The sequence below is a fragment of the Eucyclogobius newberryi genome, unplaced genomic scaffold, assembly GCF_026437365.1.
Source record: "Eucyclogobius newberryi isolate DKJ021-1_F unplaced genomic scaffold, fEucNew1.0.hap1 SCAF_13, whole genome shotgun sequence".
NCBI lineage: Eukaryota > Metazoa > Chordata > Actinopteri > Gobiiformes > Gobiidae > Eucyclogobius > Eucyclogobius newberryi.
The window spans coordinates 12,640,349-12,650,483 of NW_027315757.1; the positions used below are offsets into that span (position 1 = coordinate 12,640,349).

General features: G+C 43.9%; 1 protein-coding gene across 2 annotated transcripts in view; it reads left to right on the top strand.

Moving 5' to 3' along the window:
* LOC140358017 (uncharacterized) overlaps positions 1-9,083 on the top strand; it is a 54,514-nt gene extending 45,431 nt beyond the window's left edge. The window contains exons 36-42 of one of the 2 annotated variants that reach the window (XM_072442648.1): positions 625-753; positions 1,429-1,517; positions 2,490-2,613; positions 4,687-4,895; positions 5,548-5,656; positions 6,216-6,388; positions 8,771-9,083. In XM_072442648.1, the coding sequence (XP_072298749.1) occupies positions 625-753; positions 1,429-1,517; positions 2,490-2,613; positions 4,687-4,895; positions 5,548-5,656; positions 6,216-6,388; positions 8,771-9,011 (1,074 nt within the window). In that variant the 3' untranslated portion in view covers positions 9,012-9,083. The remainder of the gene's footprint in view (positions 1-624; positions 754-1,428; positions 1,518-2,489; positions 2,614-4,686; positions 4,896-5,547; positions 5,657-6,215; positions 6,389-8,770) is intronic. The other variant, XM_072442647.1, reaches the window with a different exon arrangement.
* The last annotated feature ends 1,052 nt before the right edge of the window (positions 9,084-10,135 follow it).

The window sequence follows — 10,135 nt, forward strand, 5'->3', positions numbered from 1 at the left end:
TGAGAGGTGATGGGAGGTGATGAGAGGTGATGAGAGGTGATGGGAGGTGATGAGTGGTGATGAGAGGTGATGGGGGGTGATGAGTGGTGATGAGAGGTGATGGGAGGTGATGAGAGGTGATGAGAGGTGATGAGAGGTGATGGGAGGTGATGGGAGGTGATGAGTGGTGATGAGAGGTGATGGGAGGTGATGGAAGGTGATGATGGGAGGTGATGAGTGGTGATGAGAGGTGATGGGAGGTGATGGAAGGTGATGATGGGAGGTGATGAGTGGTGATGAGAGGTGATGGGAGGTGATGAGTGGTGATGGAAGGTGATGGGGGATGATGGGAGGTGATGGAAGGTGATGGGAGAAGATGAGAGGTGATGGGGGATGATGAGAGGTGATGGGAGGTGATGGAAGGTGATGAGAGGTGATGGGAGATGATTAGTGGTGATGGGAGGTGATCAGGGCCACTCTCTTTTTTCTGTTTAGTTTTTAAATTATGCTTGAGCGCAATCGCGTTTTCTTGTTTTGTGTGTTTTGTTTCCGATTGTAATGTATGAATTATATGAATGTGACGTTTGTGAGAATTTAAACGTTAAAATGAAAACAAAAGATTAAACTGTGTCATCTTATTCCCAGGCTCAGCTGAAGGACCTGCAGGTGGCGCTAGACGAGTCGCTCGCCGCTCAAAGAGAAGCGACGTCTTCAGTTCGAGACTCAGAAAAGAGACTGAAAACTGTAGAGGCCGAGCGGACACAATCCTACGAGGTCTGGACCAGGACTAAACCAGGACTAAACCAGGACTAAACCAAGTCTAAACCAGGACTAAACCAGGTCTAAACCAGAACTAAACCAGGGACTGAACCAGGTCTAAATCAGTTCTTAACCAGGTCTAAACCAGAACTAAACCAGGGACTGAACCAGGTCTAAACCAGTTCTTAACCAGGTCTAAACCAAGTCTAAACCAGGACTAAACCAGGTCTAAACCAGTTCTTAACCAGGTCTAAACCAAGTCTAAACCAGGACTAAACCAGGTCTAAACCAGTTCTTAACCAGGTCTAAACCAAGTCTAAACCAGAACTAAACCAGGGACTGAACCAGGTCTGAACCAGGTCTAAACCAGGTCTAAACCAGGACTAAACCAGGTCTAAACCAGAACTAAACCAGGGACTGAACCAGGTCTGAACCATGTCTAAACCAGGTCTAAACCAGGACTAAACCAGGTCTAAACCAGAACTAAACCAGGACAAAACCATGAATTTTAAACAATCTTGTTCTTGTCACTAAATGTTCATTTTTCCTGTGTAACTGTGACGTAACTCCGGCTTCTTCTGAGTCTTTAAAGCGTGCTCCAGATGAAGTCATTACTGAGTCGGTTGACGAGTTGTGATGAATCATTTGCCTCCTCGTTAATAACTCGTGATGCTCGTGATGTTTTTGCAGATGCTTTCTGTGTCAGAACGAGCTCGGAAACAGGCTGAGGCTGAACGAGACGAGCTGCAGGAGGAACTGACCTCCAACTCCTCTGGAAGGTCAGGAAACTCTCCTTCACTCTCACCTTCAAGTGTTTTTATGCAACGCGACACAACGAGAAAAACACTGTAAAGATGATTTATTATTCAGTGAGATTTCTCTGGGACGTTGTCTTAAAGCGTCTCCTAAACACACCGAACGGGACACATCCTGACAGAACGTTCACATCTGATTCTACGTCTGATTTAGGAACATTTAGCTCCAAACAATGAGGCAAAATTAGAAACTTCGCTTTGTCAGATCTAGTTAATAAATCCCAAATCTCCTTTATAACTGTTTTTGTGTTTAACAAAACTCCAAAGTGCCATGACAGGGGTTTACGATGTTCTAATTTTGACTTTATTTGGTGTATTTATACCTGTTGTACATATAAATTATAGCTTTACACCAATCGAGCAGGTATTTGTGGAGAAAATGTTGAAAAATCTGTAGAAAATGTCACAACAGGGACACTCATTCCAGTCAAAGTTTATGCGGAATTTACACAAAAGAAACAACTTTTTTAACTCTAAACATTAGTTCAACAAAATAAAGTCACTCATTTATTTATATAAACTGTGACATTAGATGAGTTTTTTCCCAGTGGTTGCTGGGTAATTTCCTAGTGTGATGTCATCAATTAGAAACAGGAAGTTGAATTATAAACCTAAAAAATTTGCTACTCAGTGATAATATTTTTACAGTTTTTAGCTAAATTCTAAATATATTAATCTTAACTGCATTTTAGTTCAATGAGCTGTCCGACCTGTAGGGGGCGCTTTAAACATCCCAAATATGTGACATTTTGGTCGTTTTTACGCAGAAAATGCCTTATTTCTGTCTGAAAACACACATTTGTTTCTCACATTTCTGTGAGGAAACGACAGGAGACGTTTCACTCTGTGATTTATCTGACCGTGAGACGTTTTCCCCGTTTGACCCGCAGCGTCTGAAACGTCTTCTCACAGCTGGACGTTGGGGTTTGTTTTCAGGTCTCTGTTCGGTGAGGAAAAGCGGCGTCTGGAGAGTCGTATCGCTCAACTCGAAGAAGAACTGGACGAGGAGCAGAACAACAGCGAGAGTCTGACCGAACGACTGCGCAAGACCCAACAACTGGTACAAGTTGTCCGTGTCCAGGACGATGACCACTGACTGTTGAAGTGTTGCCGTTGCTGCTTTGAACTTTGTAAACATGTCTAAAAGGCGATTGGTCACAGCAGTGGCTCTCAAATCAAACACCAGCCAAGAAAAGGTTTAGGTAGAAGTACTAAAGGTCTAAATGTGGGCTGGACCAGGTCTAAAAGGGCATATGTGTCTAAAGGTCATTATGACCAAGACCAAGAATGACCAAGAACTGGACCAAAGGAGGAGGACAATGTGGATGAAAGTGATTAGTCCAGCTTTAGTCCAGCTTTAGGTTCAGTCCAGCTTTAGGTTCTGTCCAGCTTTAGGTTCTGTCCAGCTTTAGGTTCTGTCCAGCTTCAGGTTCTGTCCAGCTTTAGGTTCTGTCCAGCTTCAGGTTCTGTCCAGCTTTAGGTAAATGGTAAATGGTCACATTTATATAGCGCTTTTCTACCGTCAAGGTACTCAAAGTGCTTTACATCAAGGACCCAGTCACCCATTCACACACACATTCACACCCCAGATATACGCAGACACTGGGGTGTCCAGCTTTAGGTTCTATCCAGCTTCAGGTTCTGTCCAGCTTTAGGTTCAGTCCAGCTTCAGGTTCTGTCCAGCTTTAGGTTCAGTCCAGCTTCAGGTTCAGTCCAATTTTAGGTTCAGTCCAGTTTCAGGTTCAGTCCAGCTTTAGGTTCTGTCCAGCTTCAGGTTCTGTCCAGCTTTAGGTTCAGTCCAGCTTCAGGTTCTGTCCAGCTTTAGGTTCAGTCCAGCTTCAGGTTCAGTCCAACTTCAGGTTCTGTCCAGCTTCAGGTTCTGTCCAGCTTTAGGTTCTGTCCAGCTTTAGGTTCAGTCCAGCTTCAGGTTCTGTCCAGCTTTAGGTTCAGTCCAGCTTCAGGTTCAGTCCAGCTTCAGGTTCTGTCCAGCTTTAGGTTCTGTCCAACTTCAGGTTCTGTCCAGCTTTAGGTTCTGTCCAACTTCAGGTTCTGTCCAGCTTCAGGTTCAGTCCAGCTTTAGGTTCAGTCCAGCTTCAGGTTCTGTCCAGCTTTAGGTTCTGTCCAGCTTCAGGTTCAGTCCAATTTTAGGTTCAGTCCAGTTTCAGGTTCTGTCCAGCTTTAGGTTCTGTCCAGCTTTAGGTTCAGTCAAGCTTTAGGTTCAGTCCAGCTTTAAGTTCTGTCCAGCTTTAGGTTCTGTCCAGCTTTAAGTTCTGTCCAGCTTTAGGTTCTGTCCAGCTTCAGGTTCTGTCCAGCTTTAGGTTCTGTCCAGCTTCAGGTTCAGTCCAGTTTTAGGTTCAGTCCAGCTTTAGTCCAGCTTTAGGTTCTGTCCAGCTTTAAGTTCTGTCCAGCTTTAGGTTCTGTCCAGCTTCAGGTTCTGTCCAGCTTTAAGTTCTGTCCAGCTTTAGGTTCTGTCCAGCTTCAGGTTCTGTCATGGAATTGAGTCATACACCGATGCTATTCCGTAACACATCGAGAACACAATTCAACCTAGAATATGAAACGACACAGAAACATCAGACATTTGTATGGCAAGCTTGGGAGAAAACGCCGGGCTGTGTCAGCCAAGCCGTTGTAAGGAGCCTGGCTGACCCCCCTGCGTCTCACCCCGTTTTTTCCCATGCTGGTTGGTTTTATTAGATATTCTGGAATAGGCGGGTCACATTTCTGATTGGTCAGCTTCACATCAAGGCACTTGGTATTTTTCCGTAGAGATCAAGCCTTGGGTAAACATTACCCAAACTCCTCTGGGCTGTCACCCCCCCTAGGGTAAACATCATTTGGCCCATCTTTACGACCCCTTCACAAATGCAGTTTGTCACACACCCGTTCTTCTCTTAGACTAATGATGCAGATAAAATATCACTATTATGCAGATAAAATACATCACAGAAATATAATCATATATTCACATTTTATCACAGGTTCTGTCCAGCTTTAAGTTCTGTCCAGCTTTAGGTTCTGTCCAGCCTTAGGTTCTGTCCAGCTTCAGGTTCAGTCCAGCTTTAGGTTCAGTCCAGCTTTAGGTTCTGTCAAGCTTCCCTCTGACCCCTGACCTCTGACCCTCGCGTCGCAGGCGGAGCAGCTCGCCGCAGACCTGGCCTCGGAGCGTCTCTCATCCCAGGGCAGAGAAGCGTCGCGGCAGCAGCTCGACAAACAGAACCGTGAGCTCCGAGCGCGGCTGCAGGAGCTCGAGGGCCAAGGCCGTACCAAACTCAAGGCCTCTGTCGCCGCCCTGGAGGCCAAACTGAGGGAGGCGGGGGAGCAGCTGGAGGCGGAGAGCAGGTGACGAGCGGCGAGCATTCAGCGCTATTCTGTCTGTTCTTCCGTCTGTTCTTCCGTCCGCTCTTCCGTTCTCTCTTCCGTCCACTCTTTCGTCTGCTCTTCCGTCCTCTCTTCCTTCTGTTCTTCCATCCTCTCTTCCGTCCGTTCTACCGTCCTCTCTTCCGTCTTCTGTCCTTTCTTCCGTCTGATCTTCCGTCTGCTCTTCCATCCTCTCTTCCGTCCGTTCTACCGTCCTCTCTTCCGTCTTCTGTCCTTTCTTCCGTCTGATCTTCCGTCTGCTCTTCCGTCCTCTCTTCCGTCCGTTCTACCGTCCTCTCTTCCGTCTGCTCTTCTGTCCTCTCTTCCATCTGTTCTTCCATCTGTTCTTCCGTCCTCTCTTCTGTCTGCTCTTCCGTCCTCTCTTCCGTCCTCTCTTCTGTCCTCTCTTCCATCTGCCCTTCCGTCTGTTCTTCCGTCCGTTCTACCGTCCGTTCTACCGTCTTCTGTCCTCTCTTCCATCTGCTCTTCCATCTGTTCTTCCGTCTGTTCTTCCCTCCTCTCTTCTGTCCGTTCTTCCGTCCTCTCTTCCCTCCGCTCTTCCGTCTTCCGTCTGTTCTTCCGTTCTCTCTTCCGTCTGCTCTTCTCTCAGACTCTTGTTTCTTCGGTGTTTCAGGGAGCGTCAGGCCAATGCCAAGAACCTTCGTCAGAAAGAGAAGAAACTCAAAGACCTCATTGTTCAGACGGAGGACGAGCGGAAGCAGGCGGAGCAGTACAAGGACCAGGTATGGCCTCCTGCTGGTGCCAGAGTCAGGACTAAACATGGACCGGCCTCCTGCTGGTGCCAGAGTCAGGACTAAACATGGACCGGCCTCCTGCTGGTGCCAGAGTCAGGACTAAACATGGACCGGCCTCCTGCTGGTTCCCAGAGTCAGGACTAAACATGGACCGGCCTACTGCTGGTGCCAGAGTCAGGACTAAACATGGACCGGCCTCCTGCTGGTGCCAGAGTCAGGACAAAATATGGACTGGCCTACTGCTGGTGCCAGAGTCAGAACTAACCATGGACCGGCCTCCTGCTGGTGCCAGAGTCAGGACTAAACATGGGCCGGCCTCCTGCTGGTGCCAGAGTCAGGACTAAACATGGACTGGCCTCCTGCTGGTGCCAGAGTCAGGACTAAACATGGACCGGCCTCCTGCTGGTGCCAGAGTCAGGACTAAACATGGACCGGCCTCCTGCTGGTGCCAGAGCCAGGACAAAACATGGACCAGCCTCCTGTTGGTGCCAGAGTCAGGCCTCCTGCTGGTGCCAGAGTCAGGCCTCCTGCTGGTGTGTGTGTCCAGGTGGAGAAGGCGGCCCTGCGCCAGAAGCAGCTGAAGCTCCAGCTAGAGGAGGCGGAGGAGGAGGTCCAGCGCTCGGCCGCCGCCCGGAGGAAACTGCAGAGGGAGCTGGAGGAAGCTAACGAGGCTAACGAGGCTCTGAACAGAGACGTGTCCTCGCTCAGGGTCAAACTCAGGTGTGACACAAGCTAGTCGTCACCACGCCCACATGATTCAGCTAAACCATCGAAACTAACAAACAATCAGATTCAGGACTTTTTAGGTCAAACTTTTGTCCAAAAAATAGGCCTAAATATAAATAACTTTTATCCGGCTTTTTTGTCACGTTTAACTTTAGTTTTGTTAAAGGTTGAATGGACAATTTTTTTGACCCAAATCTGAGTCTTATTTCCTCGTGGCGTGGACTGCCAATTAGTCCTGCCACGTATCAATCATAAAACGCACCTACCACTCACCTGCAGCCTCGTGTGGCTCGTCCCCATGAGCAGCACGTTTCCCTGTGTCTAAGCGCATTGATCTATCATAATATAGTTCCCTCAGTGTACAGGACAAAATTAAAACGGAGAAAGACTGTTCAAGCTGATTCAGAAGGAGACGAGAGATGCGATCCGTCGCGCTAATAAACAAACGCACGTGTGTGTTGTATCAGTCCGCACGGGGGAGTGCGCATGCGCACTTCCACCTGAGTTCTCAAATCGCCGAAAGTCGTCCATTTAAATCTCATAAAGTTGCTCATTTAGACTAAATGTGTCCAGATGTGTCTAAATGTGTCCAAATGTGACTAAATGTGTCCAGATGTGTCTAAATGTGTCCAAATGTGTCCAAATGTGTCTAAATGTGTCTAAATGTGTTCAAATGTGACTAAATGTGTCCAAATATGTCCAAATGTGTCTAAATGTGACTAAATGTGTCCAAATGTGTCTAAATGTGAATAAATGTGTCTAAATGTGACTAAATGCGCCTAAATGTGTCTTAATGTGTCTAAACGTGACTAAATGTGTCTAAATGTGTCTAAATGTGACTTAATGTGTCTTAATGTGTCTTAATGTGTCTAAATGTGACTGAATGTGTCTAAATGTGTCCAAATGTGACTTAATGTGTCTTAATGTGTCTAAATGTTACTAAATGTGTCTAAATGTGACTTAATGTGTCTTACTGTGTCTAAATGTGACTGAATGTGTCTAAATGTGTCCAAATGTGACTAAATGTGTCCAAATGTGACTGAATTGTGTCTAAATGTGTCTTAATGTGTCTAAATGTGTCTAAATGTGACTAAATGTGTCTTAATGTGTCTTAATGTGTCTAAATGTGTCTTAATGTGTCTAAATGTGACTAAATGTGTCTAAATGTGACTTAATGTGTCTTAATGTGACTGAATGTGTCTAAATGTGACTAAATGTGTCTAAATGTGACTTAATGTGTCTTAATGTGTCTTAATGTGACTGAATGTGTCTAAATGTGTCCAAATGTGACTAAATGTGTCCAAATGTGACTGAATTGTGTCTTAATGTGACTAAATGTGTCTAAATGTGTCTTAATGTGTCTAAACATGACTAAATGTGTCTAAATGTGACTTAATGTGTCTTAATGTGTCTAAATGTGTCCAAATGTGACTGAATGTGTCTAAATGTGACTAAATGTGTCTAAATGTGACTTAATGTGTCTAAATGTTTCTAAATGTGTCCAAATGTGACTAAATGTGTCCAAATGTGTCTACATGTGTCCAAATGTGTCTAAATGTGACTAAATGTGTCCAAATGTGACTAAATTGTGTCTAAATGTGTCTAAATGTGTCTAAATGTGACTAAATGTGTCTAAATGTGTCTAAATGTGTCTTAATGTGTCTTAATGTGTCTAAACGTGACTAAATGTGTCTAAATGTGTCCAAATGTGTTTAAATGTGACTAAATGTGTCTAAATGTGTCTAAATGTGTCTAAATGTGACTAAATGTGTCTAAATGTGTCTAAATGTGACTAAATGTGTCTAAATGTGTCTAAATGTGACTTAATGTGTCTTAATGTGTCTTAATGTGTCTTAATGTATCTAAATGTGACTGAATGTGTCGAAATGTGTCGAAATGTAACTAAATGTGTCCAAAAGTGTCTACATGTGTCGAAATGTGTCGAAATGTGACTAAATGTGTCCAAATGTGACAAAATTGTGTCTAAATGTGTCTAAATGTGACTAAATGTGTCTATATGTGACTAAATGTGACTAAATGTGGATAAACAGTCCAAGTCATTTTTTTGTCACATTTTGAATCGATATTTAGTGTCTGATTTCTTCTGAATCAAATCTAAAATCAGTGTTGAAAACTCTAACATGAGGCATTTTTAAATATAAATGCCACTTCCTGTTAAATATGTCAATGCCACTTCCTGTTAAATATGTCAAGACCACTTCCTGTTCGATTTGTAAATGCCACTTCCTGTTCTCTCTAAGTTTCAGGGCATGAGGAAGTGTTATTTCGTACAGAACATTGAAAAGTTTCTAAATAAATACTTTAAAAACTTTTCTTTTTCCATTTATTTTTGCCTTTCCTTCTCTATCTTCGTAGACGAGGCGGCTCCGACTCCGGCTTCACACCCGCGTCCTCTCCTCGCATTTCCATGGTGACTGCTGCAACCGGAGGTGGCGGTGGCTACAGGTCGATGGGCGGAGTCGGCCTGAGGCCCCGTCCAAAGCAAAACTCTGTGGATTCAGAGGAAGAAGTCCGGGACGCGACTCCTCCAGAAGAACACGAAGAAGAAGACGAAGAAGAAGAAGAAGACGAAGAAGAAGAAGAGATGGAGCCGTGAGAAGGAGAATCCAAGATGACCGATGTTTGTTTACTTTGAATGGCTCTTTTGGTTTTGAGCTTGAATTATTATCAAAACATATATGTATAAACCACTTATTTCCTTTGAGGCGAGAGTGTTTTTTGGTCAGTTTGTTCTTTCTTTCACCTGGAAACAACAAACTGTCCAATCTGCGCTTGAAGATGTTTTATAGTTTAAAGTCCCTGGGACAGATTAAAGTCTCTGGGACAGTTTAAAGTCCCTGGGACAGATTAAAGTCCCTGGGACAGATTAAAGTATCTGGGAGAGTTTAAAGCCTCTGGGAGAGTTTAATGTATCTGGGACGGGTCAAACTCACTTATAATTGTTGGACATGAACACAAATATGGCACAGGCAGAGGTGATCCCACAGCTGTTACCTAGCAACCAGACTGTAAACAAGACAAACTGCACATAAATGACACAACAGTTCTGATCTGACACAATAAGACCATAAAACACCTTTATTCAGTCCAACCATGTGTCGCACACTGATGACATCACACTGATGACATCACTGAGGGACTCAGCTCTACTTCCTGTCATTTTTACTGATTTTTTTTATTTTTCACAAACTGAACAGAAGTAAAAGTGTGATATTTACCACAGATGCCCTCCCACATAACTGAGAACCTTCAGATGGACTTGTTTAATCCACTTACGCCCAAAGTCAATGATCATGACTAATCGATTCTAAAATAAAGTCATATGTGGATATTTGTCTGGACTAAACACTCTAAAATACTTTAGAACAAACAGTGGAATTATAAAATCAAAATAAATAAAAATTTTACATTTGTTTTTATTAGACAAAGTTGGCATTTTATTTTATTTTTAACAACCAAATAAAATGAGTCAAGTCACATATTTCAACCTTTATTTGGTTGAAAATGTATTTAAATGTCTCAAAGTACAAAATAATCGTCTAAACTGAGCTAAAACAGATACAATCGAAATGATCGATTCTGAAAGATCTGAAGTTGTTTCACATTTGTTCATTTCATCTTCAGCGCCTCAAAAACACAATTGTTGAATTAAAACGTGGCCTTTTAAAACCGTGATGTCATGATTGATCGGACTTTACACTTCCCACATTCACCAGCAGA